Source organism: Crocodylus siamensis, chromosome 2, assembly GCF_052110815.1.
Source record: "Crocodylus siamensis isolate JL-2025a chromosome 2, ASM5211081v1, whole genome shotgun sequence".
Classification (NCBI taxonomy): domain Eukaryota; kingdom Metazoa; phylum Chordata; order Crocodylia; family Crocodylidae; genus Crocodylus; species Crocodylus siamensis.
In genome coordinates this window covers 22,615,584-22,643,379 of record NC_143396.1, presented here as the reverse complement: position 1 = coordinate 22,643,379, position 27,796 = coordinate 22,615,584, and the positions used below count along the sequence as shown (strand labels likewise).

Here is a 27,796-nt window from a genome sequence, read left to right as displayed (position 1 = left end):
AGGGCCCCATTGGGCAGTGGGCAGAATGGAGGTGGTGTGGGGCCTCATCCTGAAACATGAAGTCCCATCTGGCCTGCTGTACCAAAAGGTTGAGCACCCGAGTCAGTATCAATTGTTTTTCTCCTCCTTCATAAGTCAGTTCCTGTCTCCAATGCTTGTGGAAGGATTTTTAGAAGTACTTAATGTTAGGCTTTCTCGTTTCTACTGAAGTTGGTTAGGACTGAGGACTAAGATTCATGCAAAAATACATGTACTTGGTTTAATCCTTGAAAAATTTCTTTCTTTTTTTTTTTTTTTATATATATGTATTTTAAAGGTCTATCTCTATTATAACTTCGTCTCCAGAAAGCTGGGTTTCAGATGGAATCGTGTATCCCAAAACAACATGGTTGGGAAATGAACTGTTGTCCAAACTGGCTAAGTGGTCCCTAGAGCAAAAACAGAGTGAGTTTAAAAGCACACTCTCACTCATTTCTGTAGCAAAGTACAGCAAGATGTATCAAGAACTAAAGGAAAAATATAAAGAGATGGTGAAGGTAAGTGTAAAGGCCATAAATCCCAGAGTGATATCCTGTCAGAACAAGGGTTGATAACAAGTGAACCTGGATTTTACTTGAAAGAAAAAGTTTTATTTCATTAAATTAAAATTTTTTCTTGATTTAAAGATTTATTGTGCATGTGGAAGAGAATTCAATGTCGTTCTATATTATTGATCTTTGTTTGGAGGAATAAAATTGCAAACAACTGAGACTTAAGCCTTGAACAGATATTCATTTCTAGCAGGTGGACATTTCTGAGAAATCTTACCTGCTAGAAATTGTTCTGAGATAGGTCTGGGCTGTAGGTCCTGGCTTTAAGGTGCTGTGCAAGGATGAGTTTCTCCCGCATGGCTGCTGCCCACAGGCCCCCTACCAGGCAGGCCCTGGTCTGTGGAAAGAGTGGGGAGCATTTCCTTACTGCTTTTCTCCATTCTCAGATGGGTCATGGTGGGGAGGGGAGCAAGAGTGCAAAGTCCCTCGGCTGGGTAGTCACTGCTGCTCCCGTCCTGGACCGGACTGGGACATGAGCACAGAAGCATTTGTTGTTCCAAGAGAAAATCTCTCACAAGAGAGATATTCCAGGTCGACACCATGAAGGTCTTGTGGGCAGGGGCATGTTTCCCTCATGGAAAATTGAACAACTGTTTATACACTTGTCACTTCTACCAGGAGAAGGGTGATTCTCTTGATAGAACTGTAATACCTGTACATGGTCTTACTTTCTTACATGCCATGGTTGCTTTTCAGTGTGTACATCTGTCCTACACAGTAATGTATTAGTTGCTCTACCAGATGTAGTCCAAGTGCATTAGTACAGATCTATGTGAGGACTAATTCTCCAGGGTGAAAAGAGCATAATGTGACTAGGTTGCTCCAGTCTAGTGCAGTGCAGGGAGACTCGCCCTAATTCACTCAGATGCTTTTGCAATTGTTGACAGAAACACTGCCTTTCTTTTGTTGTTTTGTTAGTCATTAGACTCAGTCAGCATTATAAGTGCTGCTGCTTTAAGGTATCTAAATACCTTTACAAGTTGCTGTCTAAGCTTTTGAAAAAGGTGTTTAGCTTTTTGGAACTCATGGTTCAAAAGTCACACCAGAGAAGATTCAGCAAGTGCTTTTTCAACCAATACGAATGTTGAAGGGACATTCTTTCCAGTGGTGTGCAGATAGCAGTATAAAAGAAAGAGAAAATGTTCATTTTATGATTTAAAATACTGGATTATGGCTCAGGGAATCTGGGTTTAGTTCCCAGCTTTGTGATAGACTTTCTTCCTATGAAAAGTCTGACTATGGAAAACCGCTTAACCTTTTCTGTACCTCAGTTTCTCAGGTGTGAAGTGGAGGTAAAACTACTTCCTGTCTCCTACCCCTTAACTTCCTTTTTATGTTTATTTTTTTTAATTCTTCAGAATTCTGTTATATCAAATTCTGCTTTTTTGTAATAAAACAATGCCACATAATCTTTGCAATGGTTGACTCTTTCAGTTATGCCTATGTGATTTCTTGCTGAGTAATGCAATAAACAAACAAACACTGTATTCTCTACTAGAGGGCATGTGCTTTCGTTTGGTCTTTGCAAGTTGCATATACAGAACTATCTTTCCTGAAAACTTGTTTGGGTTGAATGATGAAAGATATTCTCCCTCTCTCCACATTCACACACCAATTACTCTATTGGGCAACTCCCAAAAAAATCATGTAGTCTCTTGTTCATGTTCCTAAGATTGAATAATACTTGAGTGAGCTGAAAAGTAGGGCTATGCGAGACTTTGGATCATGCTTTGGATCTGGAGAAGATTTGGATGCTGCTTTGGAGTTGCTTCAGAGATCCGGCAATAGGGTGTAATGGGAAATGAATGAAATATCTATAACTTCGGTGTTTTTTGTGTTTAATCAATACAGACAACTGCCCCAAGATGGAGAAAGTCAGTTGCATAAGCACCCATGTCATGAGTTTTGCCTGTTAGCAGCTAGGGGTGCAGGGCCCCAGAATCCCTGCTGGCAGAGTTCCAGTGAGGGGTGGGAGTGAGGGGTACTGGGCTGGGACTGGCCACTGATATTTACAAATGGGTCCTAATACAAAAAAGGTTGAGAACCTTTGGACTAGAGGGCTATGAAAACCTAAGCGTTTGAATGCACTCTCTAAACTGACAGTTTATAACAATGGCAGAGTAATAGATTATTTTTCCTTGTTTATCTGCAGGTGTGGCCTGAAGTAACTAACCCTGAAAAATTTGTATACGAAGATGTTGCCATTGCTGCATATCTCCTTGTAAGTGACTTCTCAGTATACATACAGTATAGATATCAGAATATCTCATAAGGTCAGAATTTTGTTCTTCTTAAAGATTTTTTTAAAGGGGCTCGAAGCCAATTCATTGGTACATTGATAACTGAATGACCAAGAGCTTCATAGGTTTTACAGATCTGTAAAAAGGAAACGGGTGTACATAATTTTCATGGTAAGTTCTCAGACAAAACTTTAAAAGAGCCTAGAATATGAGGCTACTGCTTATTTTAAGCTAAGATTGAGAAAAAGCTTAGAGCAGGTTGGGCAATTATTTGGGCTGGGGGGCACTTAGTTTTGGTGAGCTGTTGAGAGCCTCATGCACAAATGTGCACACGTATGCATGTGTAGATACATGCACACCCCTGCAGTAGGGCCAGGGCTGGTGCCAGAGCAGGGCCATAAGCCTAACTGGGGCTGTAGCATGCTCTGGTCCCCTCTTCCCAAACCCTGCACATGCGGTCATGTGCGCAGCTCGGGGAACAGGGGTTTTCATCTGACTTTGGACCTTGGTGCTGTCCCACCTTGCCATTAGGGCTTCTGACACATGCATTTACACACACATGCACGTGCACACAGACACACTCACATGGCTCCCAGGAACCCTGATGGTGGTGTGGGATCATTGAATCATAGAAGTAGGGTCGGAAGGGACCTTATAGATCTTCAAGTCCGACCCCCTGCCAGGGCAGGAGAAAAAACTGGGCTCAAATGATCCCAGCTAGGTAGGCATCAAGCCTCCTCTTAAAGACCCCCAGGGTAGGAGCCAGCACCACTTCTCTTGGAAGTTGGTTCCACGTCCTAGCCGCCTTAACTGTGAAGTAGTTCTTACGGATGTCTAATCTAAACCTACTCTCCAACAGCTTGTGGCGTTATTCCTTGTTATGCCAGGGGGTGCTAGGGGAAACAACGTCTCCCAAACCCTTCTGGTCCCCCCCTAGTGAGTTTATAGACTGTCACCAGGTCCCCCCTCAGCCTTCTCTTGTGAAGGCTGAACAGGTTCAGGTCCCACAGTCTCTCATTGTAGGGTCTGCCCTGTAGTCCCTGGATCATGCGGGTGGTCCTCCTCTGGACCCTTTCAATGTTGTCCACATCCCTTCTGAAGTGGGGCGCACAGAACTGGACACAGTTCTCCAGCTGTGGCCTGACCAGTGTTGAGACAGTGCGGAGGCCTGTGGCCAGACTGTCTCCTGTGGCTTGTCCAGGGCCTACTATGCAGTACCAGGTGAGTGGGGCTGCTTCTGCCCAGTGTCCCCTGCAACACCTGGGAATTGCAGTCTGGCTTTGCAGGCCCAGGGTGCTGCATGTCCCAGGTGCTGCAGTGGGGATGCTGGACAAAAGCAGCCCCACCTGCACAACACCATGCGGCAGGTCCTGGACGAGCAGTGCTTCAGCCGTGGCCTATGCTGGTGCTGCACGATGCTGGGACAGCAGGTGGGGCTGCTTCCATTGTAGTCCAGTCCTACAGGCCTTGGGTAGGTTGAACTCCATTCTCCAGGCAGGTGGGCAGGGCTGGGCTTTGTGTAGAGCCCACACATGAATGAATGGAGTTTACCCTCTAGCTGCTGTTCTATAGCTACAGGTTTACTCCTCATAAATTTAACAGTGGGTGTGATAATACTCTTTGGCTGTGTAGCCAAAAGTTGCAGCCAGTCCATTTATGGCTGTGGGTTAAACCTCCAAGTGTGGAACTGCAGCTAGAAGGTGAGTGACACTGTGGAGTGGACTGTCCCTCTGCATTTGGTCAAGAGCATTTAGCTATGGTGAGCCTGGGCTATAGCAGTTCAGATTCTGGAAAAATCTTTTTCCTTCATTGTGCTTTCCCAAAGCAAGGGGCATGTCTTATTTGTGGGGTAAATGTAGGTAGTATGAAAATAGTTCTAGGTTTCTTAAGTTTTTCAGACATTTTAAACTTCATCAGGAAAAAGTTAAAAAATATCTTAAGTGACTTAACAAAAGCTGGGCTATAACCTCTATGTGCTCTTTTGTTTTTTACCCCATCTGTAAAATGGTGCTTGTGATACTTGCCTGTAGAAAGTGTTATGAAAATGCAACTGTGTTATAATTTAATAGTCAACAAAAGCATTACCAGGACTAGGGGGATGCAGCTTTATTACTACAGGCTAAGAACATCAGAATTGACAGAATCTCTAAGGAAACACTTTCTAAAGATATACTTTGTGGTATTGGTTGTAAATTTAACCAGTGGTGTTTCTGCAGATTAGCACGTAGACTAGACACTTGCCCCGTTTCCGTTTTGAAGAGGATGTGTTCTGAAGCTTGATCTGTGTAAGCTATGATTGGCACCTTGCAGTAGTGGGCTTACCATGCCCACATGTTTTGCATCACGATCTATAAACTTTAAAATATAAATACAAGCTGGTATTTTGATGGAATTACACCAAAATAACAGTTTATAGAAGAGAAGGTGCTTGTGACTGTTCCTGAAACCAGCCAATACAACAAGAATCCAAGGCACAAATATCAGTTCTATATCCAAAGCAGTCCTAATATTTTTTTTTGTAGGCAAAAAATAACTATCTGATTGACTGAGGTACCTTTTGTAAAATTCATTTGAGGGAGAGAGCAGGGAGGGCTGTGGAGAAGTATCAGCAGCATAGCACAGGTTAAGGAAGGGGATGTGCAGGGCTGAGCTGCCTGTTGCTGATGCCCTGTACTATGGGCCTGATCTAGTTGCTCTGGGGGGGCAGATCTGGCCCACAAGTGGTAGGCTGAGTACCACTGCATTAGCCATTTCCCAATTCCAGGGATTTCAGTATTAATTGCACCACTCAAAATGGTGTAAGCATGCTTATTCCCACAGTTTGTCCCATCTAATTACACTGGTTACGTTGTTGCCCAAAGCTTGAGCTCAGTCCTTGCTGAGCTTTTCTCACTTCATTAAGACTTTTCACATTGCTATTCTCAGGTTTTCGCCCAAATAGGGGCCTGTCATTACAGAGCCGCTCACTGGCACAGCATGGACAACTGCTGAGATTAGCTGCAACAATTTTCTGTCCTTCCGGTCTGTGGGACAGTTTTCTGATTGCCAAACAAGCCTGCTATATTACTTTAGGGCAGTAGTTGTCATGTTTTATTTAGTCGCTAGACCCCTAAAAAATGGAGAACAGGGTATGGACCTTCTTTGGATCTTCCTTTTGCAGTGGCACTGGGTTTCACTTGATACAGTGTTAGGGGCAAGATGAGGTGATGCTACCTAACCACACCCTGCCTACTACCTGCCTGTTGTTGGTGCTCCAGCTCCCTCATGGTCAGAGGCCTCCTCCCAAGCACCAGCAGCAGGCAGAGCTCCTTCCATGGCTCCAGACTGCCTGCTGCTGATGCTAGGGTGGCCTCTGGCCACAGGGAAGAGCTGGAGCACCAGCAGCAGCACATACTTTGCCTGCTGGCACTGGGCTACCTTCTGCTGGTACTTGGGCAGTCTCAGGTAATGGAGGGAGCTGGAGCAGTGGCACTGGCATCACTTCCCCTTCAGTCAATGTCTTCACAGCCATCTTTACCTTTGCAGACTCCCTAGATGCAACCTATGGACCGGGTTGAAAACCACTGGCTTAGGGTATCCTTCATTTGTGCCTCTCAACAGGTGGTGTGAAGTTTCCCCTGCTTGCAGTTTGTGATCTTATCTCACACAAGACGTACAAAAAACTAGAACTCTTGGTTCCAAAATGATACCTTTTATTAAACCAACTGGAAAATTGCAAGAAAATTGTCCTTTTCTGGAAGCTTTTGGGATCGAAGTCCCTTTGTCAGGCTCTGGGAAAAGTATAGATGGTACAAGATGGTAAAAAGTATGCATGGATAGGAAATAAACTTCATTTTTGCACAGAGGGAGCTGAAGATGGAAGGTTGTCCCTCTGGGTCCAAGAGAGCATCTGTGAGCTGTGCCGGGTAGCTCTTCAATATGTAGATCAGGTAGAATTCCTTCTCTGTCTCAAGTACCAAGTACACCCCTATTTCACATTATAGTACCAAGTACCCTATCTCACACCTGTAGTACCAAGTACACCCCTATTTCACACTTTGGGCCCCATCTGCATAGCCTTGAAAAATCTCAACTTTTGTTGTTTTTGGTGCAATTGGGGGTGCGCAGCAGTCCACAAAAGCACCTGGCTCTTTGTAAGATCATGTTCTTTCTCTTTTCTCCCATGAAAAGCCCCACGCCACTTCTCCTTCCATCCTGTTGTTGATCCCAAGCAACATGGAGTTAGTAAGCTCATGGGGGCAGGAGTGCTCTAACCAGTAGGATACTATATAAAAAGGGCTTGACTGCCCCTTTTATGTACTGTCATTTATAAAAGTCTTGCTCATATCTTTGAAAGGTCAGATTTGGAGAACAGATTTTGGGATATGAATCCCAAGTGGGTAAAGGTGCCGTATGCCGCATAAAATAAGGTACCTAAAGCTCCCAGACTGTGTGGGCTTTCAGGTGTACCTCTTTCCTCATCATTTCCTATTGTCTGTCTTGGGGAGCTCCTTGATCAGTGTATTAATTATTGAGGATCGTATCCTGAGGTCCAACCTTTCTCTATGCTATATATAAAGAGCTTATAAATCTACGGGAAGGTTCTGGATTCCACTTTGGGGCTATATGACCCAGTCTTAATTGGACCTAGCCCTTAGTCGCTATAAAATGCTCCAAAAGATGACAAATTTGCTGTTATTTTTGTTTTTGCTTAGATCCTTTGGGAGGAGGAGCGAGCAGAAAAAGGCTTGTCTAAGAAACAGTCTTTTGTGGATCTTGGATGTGGAAATGGTTTGCTGGTTCACATTCTAAGCAGAGAAGGGGTAAGCATAATTATTTTTAAATACAATTAGAGAGAGCCATTCTTCTAGTTCTGTATTCCATTTATCCAACAGTTTGATAACAGACTGTATTTCAGTAGTACTACTAGAGCATATTTGTGAACCTCCCTAGTCACCAGGAACAAATATTATTACTGGCTGCTTATTCATTTGTAGAAGAAGTGCTTATCTCTGAAATGAACATGTTGCTGGCTTAGGACTCAAGTAAATTAAGTCATTAAAACATAAAGCTACAGTTTATTCCACAAGGCTACAAGGGATTTTTCCATACCTTTACTGATATTGGGGGGGGGAAACCCAAGGATAACAAAAGCAAAAAATCAAAGCCTTAATTTTTAATTGTGAAAACAATAAATTTCTGTTTGTGCATAGAAAGAGAATGGAGGCACAACAACATTTAGGTTCTTGAGGCTATTTGATATCAGAAATATATGGAACAAACAAAGAAGTTCAGTGAATTTTATCAAAACCTAGGGAAATTCCTCTTTCTTTTTCATCTCATAGGATCATAGAATAATAGAATCAATGAGTCAGAAGGGACCTAGACAGATCATCTAGTCTGACCCCCTGCCATGGGCAGGAAGGAGCACTGGGGGTGGCAGGGGTCATAAGACCCCAGCCACATGCCTATCCAGTCTCCTCTTGAAGACCTCCAGGGAAGGTGAGAGCACCACCTCTCTGGGCAGCCTATTCCAGGCTCTGGCCACCCTTACTGTGAAGTAGTTCTTCCTAATATCTAACCTAAACCTATCCTCCCTCAGCTTGTGGCCATTGTTCCTGGTGACTCCAAGGGGGGCCCTGGTGAACAGACTTTCCCCGAGTCCCTGCTGCTGGCCCCTGATAAGGTTGTAGGCAGCCACAAGATCCCCCCTCAGTCTCCTCTTGTGGAGACCTGAAGAGATTCAGGTCCCTCAGCCTCTCCCCATAGGGCTGGCCACGGAGGCCCCCAACCATATGAGTGGCCTCCTCTGGACCCTCTCCAGGTTCTCCACGTCCTTCTTGAAGTGTGGCGCCCAGAACTGGACACAGGACTCCAGCTGCGGCCTGACCAGTGCCGCATAGAGGGGGAGCAAGACCTGTCTGGACCTGTTAGTGATGCCCCCGTTGACGCATGACAGGGTGCGGTTGGCTTTGCCTATTGCTTCGTCGCATTGGCAACTCATATTCATCCTGGAGTCAATCCTGACTCCAAGATCCATCTCTGCCTCTGTGCTGCCAAGAGGGTCACCCCTAACCTATAGCCATAATGCTGGTTCCCTCTCCCCAGGTGCAGCACCCTGCACTCATAAAATTCTTTGTCATTAGGAAAACTTCTGCAAGAATGTTAATTGTTATAAAAAATGTATTAGACTGTTAGGGATGCGCAGACAGAGATTTTTTGGGCTGATACCAATGGCTGATTTTTAATGAGCTATATCGGCCGATACTGCTATTGCCGATATGCAGCTGGGTAGCTTGGAGAGCAGCGTCCAGCTGGTAAGTCTATTGTGGGGGAAGAGGGAAGGGCTGTGGGGGGTTCATACTGTGGCCCTCACAGTGAGGTGGGGAGCAGAGGCAGGCGCTACACAGCAGGGACAGGGGTGTGCTGCCACTGCAGGCTGGGGCAGCGCCGGGTTTTTCCTGGCAGGGAGCTGGTCCTTGGCTGTGCTCAGGGTGGGTGGCAGCAGTGCTGGGAGGGGGCTATAGGAGGGTGGTTGCAGCTATGGCAAAATTTTCCATAGACCCCCCCATAATCCCCTTCCCAGTGCTGCTGCCACCCACCCTAAATGTAGTCTGGCCCAGCCCCCCGCCAGGAAGAGCCCACCCCAGTCCCAGCCTTCAGTGGCAACTCACCCTCGTCCCGCATGCAGATCTGGGGGCACCCCCGCCCCGTGCTCTCCCAGGGTGCATGCAACAATGGGAACTGCTGCCCTCCTTGCTGCACCCCCCAAACCAGCCACTCATGGCTCTGTCTCGTGATGTGTGGTGCCCCATCCCGCCTCAGCTGTGCAACACCTGCCCCGGTCCCACTCCCTCCCTCACTGTGGGGATCTCAATCTGCCCCCCATACCTGGGGCAACATGTAGAGGGTAGGGGCACATGCACCCCCTGAACGTGGTGGTACACTCCCTACAAAAAGGCACTGCTGACACACCACCCTGCTGCCAGCAGTGTCTGTGGGCAGTCCACAATCCCCGCTGGCCACTGCTGTGGGTGGTCGCCGAGCCTTGGTTGGCCACCCCCTTCCCCCTGCTGGCGGCATCTGTGGGAGCTCCCCAGCTTACTGCTGCCACACTCCCACTGCTGCTGTGCCTCCCCAGCTGCTGGAGGCACATGTCATTCATGCCCATACCTCTTTCCTCATAAAAGACTTACCAGCCAGACTTGTCTGCTCTCCACACTGTCGGGCTGTGATCCTGGCTGCCTGCATGCTGCATTGGGGCTGCATACGTGCACAGGGCGTTTATCGATGAAATTCTCGGCCACATCAGCCAAAAAGAGCCAATTGCCAATACTGTCAATTTTCCTTAACGTTGGTGCCAATCCGGCATGAGACTGATGTGTTGGTGCACCCTTAGAAACTGTAGGAATTCCATGAAACATTTATTGACTTTTTTTTTCTCATTCATGTCTTTATTTTGCCCTCCAATGTAAACAGGAGTCTTAGAACAAAAGTTGGGTTGTTAATTTATTTCTTGTTTCTTGGTTTAGTTTGCAGCCATGGCACCTTATGTAAAGATCTCATTGATTGTCATGCAGTAAACATGTTTGGGTGACTGATATTTAAAGTCAGCACTTTTTGGGCAGTAGCATAACTGGGAGAGAGGGGTGGTGAGCAGGACACCAGTCCTGAGTGCCACTGCCTCTTGTGCCCTCGCTGCCCAGGATGCAGAACTGCCCAGCTGTGCCCGTCTTTGAGAATGAAACAGGTAGCATTTCTCCAGAACCCAGGGCAAGATTGCTAACCTGATAAGTTTTGATTAAACAAACAAACAAAAAACTATACTATGCCTCCTTAAATTCATATAAGGACCCAAGACTTTTTCCTATTTCCTAACTTTGTCCTGTATATTGCCAATGGTAAATGTGTTAGGACAAGCCTACACTATAAGCTGTCACTGTTTAAGTAGGATTCCTTGGGTAGCACTCATTTCCTGAACAAGGGCTTAGCATTATTGCATTACATATTGGGTTTTCACGCAAACCAAAACCATTGTTAACTTAAGTTCATATAAGTATCTATAGCATTTTCCTAACATTACACCCTGGGCAAATTTCAAACTGGGTGAAATTCTGACTACCTACTTTGGCTCTGTCTGTTTGACCTGCCCTTCATTTTCTGGCCTACATAGTAAAGCAGTACCCTGTTTCACAGAAGTAGATTAATTTTGCTGTGGATGGTGTCACTTCTGCATGTAGTTTGTGAAATTATTGGGTAAATTTCCTTGAAAATCTGTGATGAAAAGAATGTAAGATAGTATTTTAATTTTTAACTATTAGCTATATATTTCAGCATCCAGGCAAAGGAATTGATGTCAGACGAAGAAAAATATGGGATATGTATGGACCTCAAACACATTTAGAGGTATTTTTAAAATCTGGGTCGATTATACATTAACTGTTTTATTCACTAATTTGTCATTCATTGCAACAAACAAATTTAGTGCAAATACAGATTAGCACATATATCTATTGAGCAGCCAGCTACAATGAGTTCAGTTCAACATGGGGTTGTTTTGCGGGACTAACATATTGAGACCCTTGTTGAGGGCCTGAGAGGCAGGTGACCGTTATTTATTGGATATTTATTTATGGCATATTCTCAGTTTTCTTATACTTTTAGTTGGGGATTAGTGTGATGTCTTAATGTGTGTAGACACCCATTGATATTTCAGTCAAATCCTATGAAGTATATATAGTACTAGGGCGACAATACCATATATTGCTATCATAAAAGATGTTAAAGTTTAGGAATCATGCATGGTTTATTCTAAAAGTTATTAATGGAATTACTCTGAAAGTGATTCTGGTCTCTAGCCTTTCACAGTGATAAGTGCCATTTTTGAAGGGCATTGTTGCTGAATCTTAAAGGGAACAATCATCTGCTATAGTCAATTTGTAGTAGGTCATTACAACAATAACCTGTAGAAAACTGGACAGGAAAGTGAGTCCGAAAGAGGGATTATCTTTCCATATTAGCATTTTTATGAGAACAGGAACAATTGCAGCACAGGAACATTCACTTTAAATCCAGCCATGCATTGTTAGCATTTATCAAATCTTCCTAGTGATGGACAGTTGCCTTTTTTTCTTGTTTTCCCCATTTCCTTTCCTCTAGACTCCTGACTGTCTTCCTACTCAAAAGTATTGCTTATATGCCTATGTTTTCACCAATGAAGTTGTGTTGGCACCTAAAATCATGCCACTGTACATACCCTGAGGTGAAGCAAATCTCAGTGCCTCTTTCATCCTTCTGTCCATTTGGGACAAACAAACAAGGCATCAGCATGCTTAAGTTTAAGAGGCTTGATATGGAAGGAGTGCTTACAGTAAACCTAGCATGCCTTTAGAGCAGCTGTGTTCAGCACAAAGCACAGCAGAATAGCCATTATCTTTTTCCTTTTTTTTTTTTTTTTAAAGGTTGAGGGGAGAAGTAGGTGGAGGTTGTACTGGTGGTGTTTTATGGAGCAGTCTAGTTGGAGCATATGACAAGGAAGTTGGAGATGGGTTGTAATCCCTCCCTCAACCTCACATCTCCAAGTCACCCAAGGTGGTGCCCCCAGTCCAACAGGAGAGGAGGAGGAAGAGGCAGCATTTATCAATCCTCTGCTTAAAGCTGTTTCAACTGTACAGCCAAGCATGCAAAATGAATAGGACCAAGAGGGAATATGATTCTAGCTCAGTGAAGTGCCTGTCTGAGAGGGGAAGAATCTTGTGTTGCAGTCTATGCTCCAAATGCTGCCTGCTTATGCATTTTATTAAAGGATTCTTTAAGTTCCTTGTTCTGGGACTGAAAGGCTAGTGTAGCAAGTTACTGTGCTTAAGCAATGTTCATGCCAATGTCACAGCCAACAAAGGTTCTGTTTGTTCTAGTGATAGTTATTCATTTAGGTCCTGTCTTAGCATCATGGAGTTTTCTTTGGGAGTTTTGCCAATTCATTTGGAGAGGATCATGTCCATATGGTGCTGTCCATCTAGATGCCAAGAACCCTAGCTCTCCTGAGTTGCATTGAGTCAGTGCTTGGAAGTATCAGGCTCTTAACTGCATAGTAATAGGACAAAAAAGAAAAGTGTTTTGCTTTTGCTTTTTTTTCCATTACATAATCATTTTTAGTTTTCATATTGTTTATTAGTCTTGGTTAAATGAACATATACCAATTAAGATACAAGTCAGACAGAAAACCTGTAGACCTGCCATATAAGGATTATTTTGTGTAGGAATAAGAGACAGAACCAAATGTTATCTCATCCATTTGTGTCTAAGAGAATCTTAAACAACTGGATCTGTTAAAGAAGAAAGCACCTGTTCATAGTACCTTTTTATTATCTACAGAAGTTCCTTCATATTGTATGACTTCTTTAAAAGCATGTGTTATGGGACAAATACTACAATCGGTAGCATTCAGTGTCAATACTGAAATTATATGCGAGTGTAACAGGTGGCACATCACAGCACCAAACTGCTGTCAAATATGATGAATAAAAGTCCAATTATGTACAATTATCTAAATGCAGAGTTGCTAATCTATACTAGTTCAACAATGAACAATCAAAACTGAAATCTGCTGTAGGTGGTAATTTTGTTCACAGACCATAAAAACATTTACCGAATACTTTGGCTTAGTACACCTGGGTTTACATACAACCACCTGGTGAGCAGGAAGATGTGTGCATGTGTTAAAGGCCATTGACAGACATTAAATTAAGGCAGTATGGGATCTAATGTGCAGTCCCAACAGTCATGCCAGCTGCCATGTTACACATGCATTGCAGAAGGCATGAGTGAGGGTTTGAGAATCACATTCCAATCATGCCATATTGCCAGTGCAGCTCAGGATAATGAGCAGGCTTGGCTCCTGTGTAGTCCTGTGGCTGGGAGCCCTGGTCAGGTGATGACGGCTCCTAGCCTTGGCTTGGCTCCCATCGACTTCAGTGGCTGGGAGTGCTGGGTAATTGCCTTTCCAAGCCATGGGAGCCAAGAGGTTCCCTGCATTCCCTGTGCTGGGGGGGATCCCGTTATGGGGAGCACATTAGAGCCCTTGTCAGCTACAGCAGCACATGAAGCCTTTCCAAGGGCTCCGTGGCTGGAAACCCTAGTCAGCTGATCAGTGCCCAAATGAAAGAGCACATTGGAACCAAGGGCTCTATGTGCTTCCAGGGTTGGGAGTTGATCATCAGCTGACTAGGGTTCCCAGCCATGGGAGCCAAGCATTCCAGTGCACCTCCAGTGAGCTGGAAGCCTCAATCAGCTGACTGGTACTCCCAGCCTCAGGAGCCCACCAGAGTCTTGAATGGCTCCAGTATACTCCTGAAGCTGGGAGCCACACCTTTAGGTTAAGGCGTGATGGGAAACAGCAGTAATGCTATTAAACACATTTTGTGGCTGGTTCCCATCACACCTTAACCTGAAGGTGTGGCCAGTGCTCCCATGAAGTTTGCGGCTTATTCCCTGTTCTGTGGCTGTTTTCTCAGTCCATTAAAGGAAAGAATGTGTGGCCAGGTCACTACTTAAGACGTGATTAACCAGCTAATCATATCTTAAGCGTATCATCTCTTAAGGGTTTACTGTGTGCTTATACAAGGATGTTTCAGAAAATAATGGCAGTTTTGAAATAAAACCATTTTGTGTGCAATGGCCATTTACTAGACCCCATCACTTCTCTGCATAGTTATAAACTATGGGTATATTTGACAATGCCAGCATTGGTGTTTCCCACTTTGTCACAGACCTACAGTGTAGGCAATGATTTTACCATTAGATTCTGAAGCTGTGCATAATGTGTGTGTCTATATGGGCATCTAGCCTAGGTAAATAAAATTCATGTCTATATAAATAAAAACCATGCATTACATGTACAATGGATGTAGGGGTAGTAGCTACAGAGTTCACCAGACCCTACAGGTAAAGCAGGATTAAAATCCTTGTTTCATGTGTCACTGACTGATTTTTTTTAAATTTCCAAATCTACCCCAATTCTCCTTCAAAGGTCTTTTATATATACTTAAAATGTATATTTTTTTTTTCTAAACTTAGCACTTCTCATCCCTGTTTGTTTCTCAAAAAAAAATCTGGTTTTCTCTCTCCTCTTTGCCAGCTCTGCACCACATAGCTGTCCTCTCACTCTATCAGGGCTCCCAAATCAAAGTCTGTTTCTCTGCATCAGCACACACACAAGTAGCCTTGTGATTTGGTGCACTGTGCAACTGCTCTAAGGCAAGTTGAAGCAGCAGTGAATAGCATCCATAGAGAGACATATGAAAGGGTCTGCTGGGTGGGAAAAACATATGGTTAAGGAAATAGGAGTTCTTTTTTGGGAGAAGCAAAACAGAATCTCTACTAGGCTAAATCACGTGCGCTAGACTGTGGGCAAACGTATGTATCCTGAAGGGCTGCAGTTGAAATGGTGCAGTTGGAAGATTAAGGTACAAAAGGATAACTGACACCATAAGAATGGTAGGGAAGTACAGTCACATTTATACCATTCTGTACCAGGAGAAACAACAAGAATATAGATGTTCAGGACTTTTTTTTCCCCAAGCAAAAATGGCCACCGCAGCAGCAAAAAGATAACCTGGGGGCAACTGGGGTTAAACTACTTCCAAGAGCGTTTCTCCTGCAAGAGTGAATATTATTAGTACATGTTCTTTTCTGAGAGAAGCCACAACGCGGTCCTGTAAGCATGTGCTTTGCTTCTGTCCCTATTCTGCCCGCAGGAAACAATGTGTTGCTCACTGGCTTCCTCTGCTCTGGCAAAGAGCAGAACATACCCCCTTCACAATCGCACATTGTGCTGCAGGAGACCAGGCTGACCCCTAGCAATCTGGGTCAGCTAATCAGGGCTTCCTTGTGCACTGCTGCCATCTGTTGCCAGCCAGACTTGGGAACCTGCAGAGCACCCTGAGTTGTGTGCACAGGGGCCCCATGGCTGTGCTGCTTCAGCACTGCAAACTCGCTTCTCTTCAACAGCTCAACTTTTCAAAAGAGTCTGTTCAGGCATCTGTGGGTAAGTTTTTCTACCAGGAGAACAAACCCAGGAGAATTCTTCTAGATCATTTGATTGTTTGTGCAGCTGTATTAAACTGGCAGTGCAGCTTTACATCTGACTATTATTTTGGGTGTAACCATTAATTCTTTGAAACAGTTAAAAAAAAAATCCTTGCATGGCAAAAACGTTTCTTACAATGCAGTTGGGGAAAATATTGGCACATTCACATTTTACTGTTGTTCACCCTGAAATCTGTCTTTGTTTAGGGTTTCATACTGTTGCTGTGGTATCAAATTTACTATGCTTAAACACATCCATCAAAAATGCACCTTCCTTTCAATAGGAATGTGCAGTCAAACCATGTGGGAGTTACCTGTTTCCAGATGTTAACTGGCTAATAGGAAACCATTCAGATGAGCTAACACCATGGATACCTGTAATAGCAGCAAGGTATGGAAGAAAGGGTGGGGGTGGTATTTTGTTTTTGTTCTGTTTTTAGTGGGAACTTACTACATCTATGACCTGTGGAAACTGTATCTTTTGGTTCTGCAGCTTGTGCCTGTAGCTATGTATGTCTTTTTGCAGGTTTAATGATTGCATGCACAAATCACTATATATTTCCAGGGCTGGCAGTCCCTGGTATGCAAGCCAGAGCATGGCATGTGAGGTTATTTTGTTTGGTACACCACTGCTGGCCCAGGTTCTGGGCAGCTGCTGCCAGCCACGAAGCCCAGCCTGCTCACAGCAGGTGGTGGAGAGGCTGCAAGCCCTGCTGGGAGCAGGCTTTGTGGCAGGTAGCTGGGAGGCTGTAACTGGTGCATTGTGGTCTGGAGCCCTGGCTTGTCTTGCTGCCGGCAGTGGCCACATGCATGCCTCAGGGAGCACAGCAGAAAAGGGGACAGGGCTGCACAGCTGCAACAAGGATCAGACCCCCCCCATGGGTCCCCTGCTGTCTGCCCTGGCATGCCAACATCTTTGAAGTCCAGGTTGTGGGGTTTTTGGCATTTAGTGCAAAGACACTGCAGACCCCTTATAGATTCCATTAAGATGCCTTAGAAGCATTTCACTACTATAAGCATCATGACAGCTACCCTTAATAACAGAGTATACTTGTGAGACAAGAAATATAATAAGGTATTTGCTCCTTAAATTTCAGCCCCATTGCAGTAAACATTTATTATCAGACTTTGTGTCACTTTGAATTCTCTCATTGCAACTATTTGTGTTGATTAGTTTGCAGAACTGGCTCCCTAGGTATTAAACTATGCTGGTATGGTAAATCACTAGAGCAAACATTCGGTTTAATCAGAGACTGTTCCAAAGGAGAAACACTTCTTGCTTGGCCTGGAAGCTCTATTACTGCATGAAAATGTTTTTGGTGCTTGTATCTGAGGGGTTGTTGACAAAGTTTTATGTTTATTCATTGCAATGGTTTCCTGTGACATTTTATTCAGAAGCCCATATCCTTCTTGCAGGTCTTCATATTCTTGTTGCTACTTTGTACTGCCTTGTTGCTTCTTTGATTTTCATGGAAAATATAACCGAAGGCAGAGCAAGAAGACACAGTACAGAGAGTATCTGGATTTTGTTACACAAGTGGGATGTGCGTGTGGCTTTAATGTAGAAGAAGACAGTCTTCGAATTCCCTCAACAAAAAGGGTAATTTTGGATTACATTGTTTTTAAAATGCTGCTAGCTGAGGCATGCAAACTTTTGTTCCTAATGACTGCAGTGAAGCTTAGGTCCCAGTGGATTACATTATTTCCAGCGTTGTCCAAGTGAGGATAAAATCATTCCTCTGTCTTCTGAGAAGTCTGTCACAGCATGCTTATTCCCCCCCCCCCCAAAGGGCTCCAAATAAGCACAAGGGGCTGCATCCCCCTTCTTACATGGCTATTTTATATGTATGGGCATTGAAAGAAAACCTTGTTATGCACCTGCTCTTCTACACCCTTTCTCTTCAATGTCTCACACTGCCTTTGTTTACCCAGTACAGGTTTTGTCACTATTTGTATCCCAGAAGGATCTTGAGACTTGATGCTGCAATCACTCTTTGGACAAGGACGGTCTTTTTGTTCTGTGTTTGCATAGAGCCTACCATAGATGGGGTGCTTATCCCAGAATGGGACTCATACATGCTCTATGCAAATAAATAAATACTTAGCCTTTATCAACTATCGTGTTCCAACACTAAACCCCCATGTTTAGAATTCATACAAGAAAACGTGAAAGGCAAAATACTTACCAGAGGTGAAAAAGGATGTGGGACTTTACCTCATGCCAGCTGCTCTGTAGTAATCACATGCTGTACACTCTTACTTCAGAGTAGATGTATTTCTCCTCTGACGTAGACGCATTTCTCCTCTCATCATGTGCTAAGATTAAGAGATTTTTGGGACGGAATCTGCATTTTATTACATGGGCACATAAGTTAGGGTTGTTTTCCTGATATATAAGGTGTCTAAATGGACTTGGGTTACCTCTGTGCTATTCTAGTTAAAGCATGGTAATTTATCCTTCAGTGAAAGGGGTAGATTACAGCAATGTAGGTGTGGAAAGAAAGCATGTACCTGCCAGGTCCTGCAAAACAGTTGGAGTAGGATAATGCCCTGCTTTTTAAATTCATGGTAAATAGTTTATCCAACCATACTCTAATATTTGCTGATTGGGTGGGCAGGACTTGGATGTAAAACACCACATAGTACAAATTGTAACTTTTTTTTTTTTTATGCTAACATAGGTATGCCTAATTGGCAAGTCCAGAACATATCCATCTACTCAAGAATCTCTAATTGATAAGCAGCGGACACAGTATATCAATAGCCGTCAATCTTGCACTGTGATCCCACAGGACAGACGAGTTGGATCTAATCACTATGACAGTCATAACATAAAAAAGAGTGCAGGTGACAAAGCAGCAGATTTGGAATTTCCTGAAAATGAGACTAAGATGGATGATAGTGGGATCTGGCTATCCGGATTTCGGCCCAGAGAAAAAGTAGAACAAGTCAGGAACTGTGCTACTCTTCCTCGGGATTTTGTAGATGATGTGGTTCTGGATGTTGCTAACTTATTGTTAAGTGCAACTCAAGAAAAACCCTATAATATGCCTGATGGAAGTCTGAATACCTGGAATAGAGGAGGTAAGATTGCCCTTATACGCATAACATGCAGTGGTTCTTGCTATTAAAACTTCATAACTGTCAGTCAGTAGATAGTGTTGCTTTGCTAGTCATAGTTTCCTATATTACATTTAATATATAATTCTCAGGAGACTTTTTAACATGCTAATTGTGGGGACTGCTGGAAAACAATGTAGTAATTAATTATCTGCAAAGGAATTTGCAAAGATTTCTTTGCTAACCTCCTTATATACTGTACTATTTAGATTTTTACACTCCTTATTTGAACTTTTCTCTTGTATTATTGCCAAATTCTTTTTCTATTCCACATTTAAATATTAGGTAAGTGTTTGAATTATAACAACAAATAATTTACATTTTGTTGTTGAGAGTGTTAGTCTATTTGGAAGCTTACATAAAATGGTTATGATTCCCAGAAAATTACTTTTTAAATATCAGTTTGTTATTGCGTGATTGTGAATGTACAGGTAGAACAGAATCTGTCCCATAGTCTTTAGCACCCTGGGAACTCTGAGTACTGCTGCAATGCAAAACTGAGGAATACTCAAGCTTTTGTATTCATATTAGTTATGGAAATTTTCACTGTGAACCCTTAAGAGCAAACAGCAAAGGGAATCTGCTTCACTGTAGAGAAACTAAACAAGTATTTTTTTAAAAAAGCAGGCAGCTTCATCTAAACTGTGCTGTTTAGCTGCTATGCTGCAGTAACTATCTAAATTCTGCCTATAATTATGATGTGTGTGGCAAATTTTCAGTTCATTTTAATGGCTATATTATCATTTGCTGCAGATAGTCTGCCCTTGAGGGAAGTAGCAGAACATTTGGACAAGGAGACATTAAAGAGGCTAAAGAGTGAATATGGGGGTCTGCAAACACTGCTCAAGAACAATCATCAGGTATTTGAAGGTAAAGAGCAGAGAGGTTATTTCTTTTCATTAATCAGCTCTTGTTTGCCTGATTTATTTTTAGCATAAACTTAATTGAAAGATTATAACATTAACTCTTCTCAGTACTGGATGTCTAGCCATAACAAACAGAATTTTCTATATTTGCCCATGTATTTCCCTAGACGACAATAGAAGAAACGACAATGGCAAGATGAGCTTGGTACCTTGCCAGGTGGTGTAGTAATTTTGTGTCTGGCTTATTTCTTGCATAAACCAGGTATGCCCAATATGCCTGTTGTTTTCTAACCAGAGTTCTCAGTTTGATGCTACAGTTTGACTAGGTCATGAAACTTCTGTTTTCTAAAGTGGCCACAGTGTTGAAGGAAGTCAGATGTAGAGGAAGCGCACTGGAGCATTTCATTAAGACTTGGTCTGGACTTAACAAGCCCTACAGAGAGAACTGCCAGCAGAAAACAGAGTTGACCTAGACAAGAGCCTCTAATTATATGAGGCTTGACAGATTTTTACAGGCTGCAGCAGGCTGGCAGAATAAGAAGTTAACAGCTAAATACCTTTTTTTATTATTTTGATTTTCTTAGGATTTTACTTTGCTGTTGTAAATGTAGAATTTTTACATCATTGATATCCAGCAGCAGAATAATACTACTTAAAGCCAGACTTGGAAAGCTGGTATGTAGGTTAGTAAAAAGTTAGGGTATTTTTTATAAAGGTGATTACATTCATGATTCCAGCAATGAGTTAGTAGTAATATGTAAGTGAATTTACCCATGATAAGTCATGCCTAACAATTTATCCATCCAGTAAGTCACCAAGTACCAATAGAGTACTTAGTAGACAACCAGAAAATGGGATATATGCTGCCAGGACTAAATTGAGTAGGTGGAGAAGTCTTCAGATACGTCCACACAACAGGAACTTTTGAGGGATAAAACCAAAAGCCCAAAACAGTGTTGCATCTACACTAGGATTTTCTGTGGACTTGGGTAGCTCTGAACCAGGTTGGATGACACCAGAATCTACACAGCTACCTCCTGTCTATCTTATCACTTCTATTGTTTGTACTGTGAGTGAAGCTTTGTGACCAATGTTAATGCTGTCAGTGTCAGAGATGCTTCAAAATTAAAGCAGAAATTGAGAAGAATGGAGGCAATTCATGCTTATCTTGCATTGAATTCATCCACCTTCCAGATAGAACCCTTTTGTGGAGGAAATGGTGTAGTTCCATTATGTGGGAGGGTGGGACAGGATTTAGGATGGCTAGCAAAGGAGGAGTATTTCTTTTTTCCATAAAGCCAAATTTCCTGGACACTACACACTATCAAAGAAACAGAGATTTGGGTGGAAGACTAGAAGATGCACACAACTATGGATAAATTGCATGGAGATTTCTCACCTTTCCAGCTTCACTAGAGACCACAAAGTCATTCTGCTTTTATGATATGGCTGTAAGTATAGAAAAGGATTCTTACTACCAGCCATCCTGGGAGCCAGCTCCAAAGAGGGCCACACTTAAGATAGCACAGCCACATTTAATCTGTCTTTCTTATGCCACCAATGGAACTGGGAGAATTCTGTACCACTATAGAAGGTGCATGTTTTGGGGGAGTGATGGGATATTCTTCTCTCCACCATGCTCCTTATACTAGGCTATGTCTGTTGAGCAGAATCAGGTTTGCTAGCAACACTGTTCGAAAAAGCATTAGTAGCATCACTAGAAATTATATTGGGCCATACAGCATATAGTGGTCCAGTGTCAGGTTCTTCAAAAGAGATGCATGAAAGGAGGGAAGGCCATGACACAATTACCTACTGTGTAAGGTGCCCTCCCGACTGCCTTATATAACAATAAAAGTATCCAGGAATGGGCAGGTACAGAGGCTCCTATGAGAAATTACCTCTATTTGCTCTGTATGCATTTCTGTAACTGTGCAAGAGTTTAAACCTGGGCCCTGGGTTTTGCGCAGATGATCCATTTGTTTTGTATTTGTGATACAGAGAGACTTTGCACTTTGCCAGTGTAATTCCCATGACCCTCTATTAATGTTTTGTATGTCTGTTTATTTTTTAAACCTCAGTTATAAATGGGAGAGTTCAGATCCGTGACTGGAGAGAAAAGAAGCAGGCCAAGAAACCCACACCAGAAATCAAACGGAGGCTTTCTGCTGAAGCTTTCAAAACACGCCTCTGTTGGTTTTTCATTCATCACCCTGATGGCTGTTCTTTGACTTCTGAATCCTGTCCATACGCTCATGGGACTGAGGAGCTGAGACAACCTCAGATTTTGAAAAAGATAAAGCATATGCAATAATAAAGTTCTGTCAGTTTTAAGCTTAACCAGCATAAACATCTTTCTGACTAATTTCAGGGACTGCATACTACATGCAGAACTGTATAAATTGTTTATAATTCTTTTGTACTTATTTTGTTTATCCGTTTCCTTATACAGCCATCTTTATTTTTTAATGTGGGGATAGTTACATTGAAAGAAACAGTGGTACGATATATGTATTTTCTTTATTTTGGCAACTAAAAATATAGAATATCCCTTTCTGTTTTTTAAAATGTGTCATCTGTCTGCTCACTAGTTTGCAACGCGTTTTGTTGAATCTCAGGCCAGTCTCAAGAGTTGGTTTTTTTGCCCCTTTCAGCTTCTGTGGCTTGTCATCCATATTCCCTATAAAGTCAGCCATTTACTTGATAGACTTTCCATGCAGATGCTTGTTTTTCAGCTCCTAAATGGCATCCCTAAGTAAAGGGTAATCTGGAGCATGGGGATTGCCCATGCAATTAGTTTCAACTAATTTAAAGTAAAGCAGCAGCCAGCAACCTTTAACAAGCTGCAAGCCAGAACACCTCAAAACCACTTCAGTTCCAGGCAAGCTGGGTGGTTCTGGCAGCAGGTTAGTAATGGGGGGGCTTTGCCTGCGCCCAGGCTGCTGCTGCTTTCCCTAGCTGTGACAGGCATAGGGGCCAGGCAGCTGGAAGTTGAGTTCTTGTTGCTGCCACTCCCTCACCCATGCCCCTCTATGCCCAAGCTGCAGCACAGCTCCCCACTGCTGAAAAGGTGTGCTCAAATCACAGCTAGTGAGTGGGGAGCTGTAGGAAGCACTGTAGGCACAGCTTCCAGCTGCCCAGCCCTGGTGCAGCTCCTTGCTGCCTGGCCTTGGGGCAGGTACAGATACAGGCACGGGCACAGGCACAGATAAAGCCTTCTGGCTTTGCAGGCTGAATCTTGTGGCTCACAGGCTGTATATTTCTGACCCCTGAAGTAAAATACAAAATGAGTACTATTTACAGTGTTGGGAAATGAATATGAAAGACCCCAAGGCATTTGCTTTGGGACTTTCTAGAGCACTGTCTGTCCTTCATTTTCAGACCAGGATTAAGTCTATCAAATCAGTGATAAAGAGTATTACACACAGTTTATAGAGTGACAGGATACATGCATATCATGGCAGGAGTATGTCTGCTTCAGACTGTGTAAGGTGCTCCCTGGTGAAGTCTTTTTCTCTGAGCAGCAAAAGTCTTGTTTTGTTTTGTTTCATTTTATTGTAGCTCCTGTATAGGAGTAATCCATTGTTAAGTGATTTGAGAGTTTAAGTCTCAATCTCCAGTTGCCATAACAGCTCTTGGCCTGACAACGTGTGTTCCACCAAGAGTTCTGGGAAACAGATCTCTTGAATTATCTGTAAGGAATGGGAATCTGAGACAGGATTTTGTGTTTAACGAACTGCTGCTGAGAGGAGAAATGTCAGGAAGAAGGAAAGTATCACTAAAAGAATTTGCTTGTGACAGTAAAGGTGTAGAGTGGGATTGGAGAAATGGATCTGGAAGTGGAAATGGGCACACCTGACTGACTGGAAGTAGTGGGGTACAGCAAAAAAGTGAATGCCAGTGTGAGTGGTGGGAGCAGTGCTATGAGTGATAATTTAAAAGAAGATGAATCATGGAGTTAGTGCAAGATCAGATGGAGGATATGAGAGGTGACAACATTTTCCAAAACTACTCTGAAAACACTTTCCCTTCAGTCAGAGTGTCACAGCCCACTATGTGCAGAAAAAGTAGCCAGGCAACATCTTAGTGGGAAAGTCAGACAAATAATCTTTCCCTTGCTACCTTCCATTTCTAGGGAATATGGATATTGCAAGTGTTCCCCTTCTTGTTCAGCAGCATATACCGCATTGGGCCTCATTTTTTTTCTGTTTGGATCAGTAATGTTCAGTCCTAGCAACATGCAGTTTAAGTCATGTGGGTGGGCTCCCTAAACTGCATCTCTACTACCTAGTGGGATTTGAGAAGGATATTGCAAGAAAATCCTAGAAATGGTACAGAGTGCAACTCCTTCAGGTTTTGCCTACGTCCCTACATGCAGGTTTCTCTAGGGCAGGGATGGGCAAAGTCTGGCTTGCAGCCCAGACGTGGTCGGCAATGGACTCCATTTCCCAGCCATCCCTGCGCATGGCTGGGACTTGTCTTTATAGAGACCCCAGCCATGCTGGCAGGGTGCATGGCAGAGCAGTGCAGGGGGCTGCCTTGGAGCTGCTGGGATACTGTGATGGGGGCAGCTTGCTCAGGAGCCAGGGCAGAGCCATAATCTGTAGCCTGCACCCTCTAGGCAGGGGATTGCGCTCTGCCCCTGCTCCTTGCAGCGGTGACAGCCTGGTCTGGGGTATGGACAGAGCCACGCACAGCTGTGGCTGGGGTCTTCATGGGTGACTGGCCCCAGCCATGCACAGGGGCAGCTGGGAAATGGGAGGAGTCTGGCTGCTGGCTGGATGGACCATTTTGCCCACCCCCTGCTCTAAGGCCACATCTGGAAAGATTAAGCACCTGCTTAATCTTTAACAAGTATTTAAATGTTTGCCTGGATTGGGACCACATATTCAGAAACCAGAATAGTGATTTTATGCAGAAAGGCTTGCCTAAGTTGGGTTGGTAGGTTAGGAAGTCAGATTTCTGAAGAACAGGAAATTAAGGAGGCAATGGGATGCTGAGGTCTTATCAAGGTACAAGGATATATATACAGGACTAGATTAGCAAGAGGTATTTTTAAATGTACTTTTTCACCCCTTTTTGAGTCTTCTTATAATCGGTGAGCTGTAAAGATCAACTTCCTCTATATACGTCTTTGTTACCAACACTCCCACATACCGATCCATAAGCCTGTGTCATCATCAAGAATGCATGATAGCGCTCTGCCTCCCTGCCTGGCATCGCTGCAGGTGACAAAACAATCAACAAATCTCCTCCAATTACAGAAACTTCCCTGTTGACTTGAAAAGTGTTGGGGGAAACACACTCCCTCTTCACATGCTTTTATCAAAAGGTTAGTCTCATAAATAATTCCCAGATGTCGATCAGGGGCTGTTCAGGACAGAAAGTTGCTTTATCTCCCCCATCACTTTGTCCATGGTCCACCATCTCCGAATGCTTATTTTTTTAATAGAGCACTCATCTTTGGCAAGAATCAGAGAGATTACATAGGGGGTAGCGCTTCCATCTCCAAAGACTGAAGACTACCGTAAGAATGAAAGGATTTAAATATCCCCCTAAGCTGACTTAATATTTTTCCTTTATATTTTCTGCTACCATCTCTACTTGCTTTGTTAATGACCTTATTTGAATTATACTGTTAAAGGAAAATTTCATTTTTTTTTCTTCCTGCAGATAATGTCTTGTCACCTATCACTAGACATCTGGCCACTTAAGTTCACAGAAACAGCCTGGTTAGGAGATGCCTGATAAGCAGATTCTCTTTATCCAGTTTTACAAATGTGCTTATAAAACCAATAATATAGGTATAAATATAGTGTGAAAATGGATGTCACTTATTTCCCGTTTTAGGACTTATACTGTATTCACTGGGGCTTATCACAACTTTTGGATCAAGTCCAAAGAGAAGAGAGAAAAAATACCAATAGGGAACACTTACACTAACTGGGTGTCTATATGTATTTTCATGATAGCTTCCTTACCAACATGTTTCAAACTAATGAAAGTTGCTATTTTGTCTCTTTGATGATCTGTGTTTATGGCATTGCTGTCAACCATCATTACTGTATGATATAAATTATTAGATACCACAGATGTAGAAACAGTACTTCCCAGAATGATTGCAGACAGTTTGACAGCAACTACTGGCTCCAAGGTAGGCGTAATGAAAGAATGCCGCTTGTGTTTCAGATTCCATGCCAAACCAGCTGGATCTATGTCCATATTATAAAGAATCTTTGAACCACATTTTTTTTTAGCTGAATAAAGCTGTCAATAAATTGTAAAATAGTAAATGATTAATAACTTTGACAAAGGCATTATAATAGAAAATATTTCACAATCAGTCAGGATAAAAATGTCAAAACTGAGCAGGGGGTACTACTGATATGGCAAGTAAAGGAAATACTGGGACAAATAGCTTCTGAAGCCAAAGCCATTGCTTTCATCAAAGTCTGTTCTGGAATAGGCTCAATCCAGTCTACACTGTTCTTAGTGTTTAGTAATTTACTAAAAGTAAACTTAAAGGATACTTTCATACAAAAAGTGAAGCTGCACCCAAAACACAATAATGTCACATTATTAAACTCCTTTCTCCTATGGACTGGACAGTACCCTTTATATAATTTTTGTATTTCTTTAGTGGTGTTCACTTTAATTTCTTGTGAAACTCACCTGAAATAGCAGTCTGAAATCTATATATGTAACCAGACGTTGCATGTTGTGAGCAGGTTTAGCGAATGTTATTTGGACAGAAACATACTCTTGTGGTTCCCTTGTTATGTTTAGTATGTATGGAACAAAACACAGAATTGCTTTAGAGTTCGGCTCCCATCTTCCTAGAACGATCACTTTAAGCTAGTTCTAATGGGGCTCTTTAAATACCCTGCAGGATGAAATGTAGTGGATAATTGCAGCGCAGATCCATTTTTCTCTATAGGACTTCATTACAACTGCTTGAACACGTCAACATAGACAAAAGTGTTTCTGACTCTTACCGCCCCCCGCGTGTAGAGAAATTTTAAGTTTCATGTATGGATGGACATGTTATATATTGCTCATGGTTCAGAAATAAATAGATCCAAAGTATCTTCATTATAGCTTTTAATGAAACATACCATATGTTGATTAAAAAAAAAAAAGAAACAACATAACGGCTTCAAAAATCAAATAGCTTGTATGCCTTAATTCTCCTGTCTTTATGCTGCTAGAGTTGCACCCTAGCACTTTTTAAATGCACCTGATCTAGCTTTTATTGAAAGTTGCTGCCTGACAGCTAGATAGTTACTATTTTTTAGAGACGGATCACTAGAACGCCGAGTACTCGGATTGTTGTTCCTTAAATGGAAGCCTTCCTAATTGTGTATTTGCATTTCCTGAAGAGTACAGAGACAGCTAGGAAACAGCTGTGAAGCAAGTCTGGTTCCATCCTTATTTTAGGCTTTGTAATTTTATTATCCAGTGAGTGAACACAGATCTGACAGGAGATGTCTGAGTTTTCCGAACCCCCCAACCTTAGGCCTTAAACAACAGTAGTTCATGGGGGTTTCCAGTGGCATAGATGTCTAATACAAAATTGTGCTTCTTTTCTTTTGAACTCTTCACTTCTTCTGACTGCCCTTCCATCTCCCCGCCACAAGGAGACACAGACTGTAACACCTAAAGCAGTATTTTGTCCTTTTAAAAGAAATACACTTTTATTCCCACTGTAGGAGATACACCGTTGTGCTGGAATAGTGTGGGCAAGAGCACACCTTGGTTCTTAGCTTGGATTAAATATTTTCAAAAATCCTTTTTCCTTCCTTGTTCTAAATGAAATTATTAAATCTTAAGGCAAATGTAGAGATCTGGCATAAATTTGCTAGACTATATATCCAGCAAGATCATATCCCCTTGCTCTTCAGCTACAAAATAACAC

At 42.8% G+C, this 27,796-nt stretch overlaps 1 protein-coding gene across 2 annotated transcripts in view; it reads left to right on the top strand.

The window, feature by feature from the left end:
• TRMT44 (tRNA methyltransferase 44 homolog) overlaps positions 1–26,967 on the top strand; it is a 35,504-nt gene extending 8,537 nt beyond the window's left edge. The window contains exons 3-12 of one of the 2 annotated variants that reach the window (XM_090035507.1): positions 317–536; positions 2,743–2,811; positions 7,525–7,632; positions 11,144–11,215; positions 16,180–16,286; positions 17,312–17,495; positions 18,577–18,979; positions 19,769–19,885; positions 21,180–21,332; positions 21,963–22,102. In XM_090035507.1, coding sequence (XP_089891633.1) covers positions 317–536; positions 2,743–2,811; positions 7,525–7,632; positions 11,144–11,215; positions 16,180–16,286; positions 17,312–17,495; positions 18,577–18,979; positions 19,769–19,885; positions 21,180–21,325 — 1,426 coding nt within the window. In that variant the 3' untranslated portion in view covers positions 21,326–21,332; positions 21,963–22,102. Of the gene's footprint in view, positions 1–316; positions 537–2,742; positions 2,812–7,524; positions 7,633–11,143; positions 11,216–16,179; positions 16,287–17,311; positions 17,496–18,576; positions 18,980–19,768; positions 19,886–21,179; positions 21,333–21,962 lie in introns of both variants that reach the window. The other variant, XM_090035506.1, reaches the window with a different exon arrangement.
• The last annotated feature ends 829 nt before the right edge of the window (positions 26,968–27,796 follow it).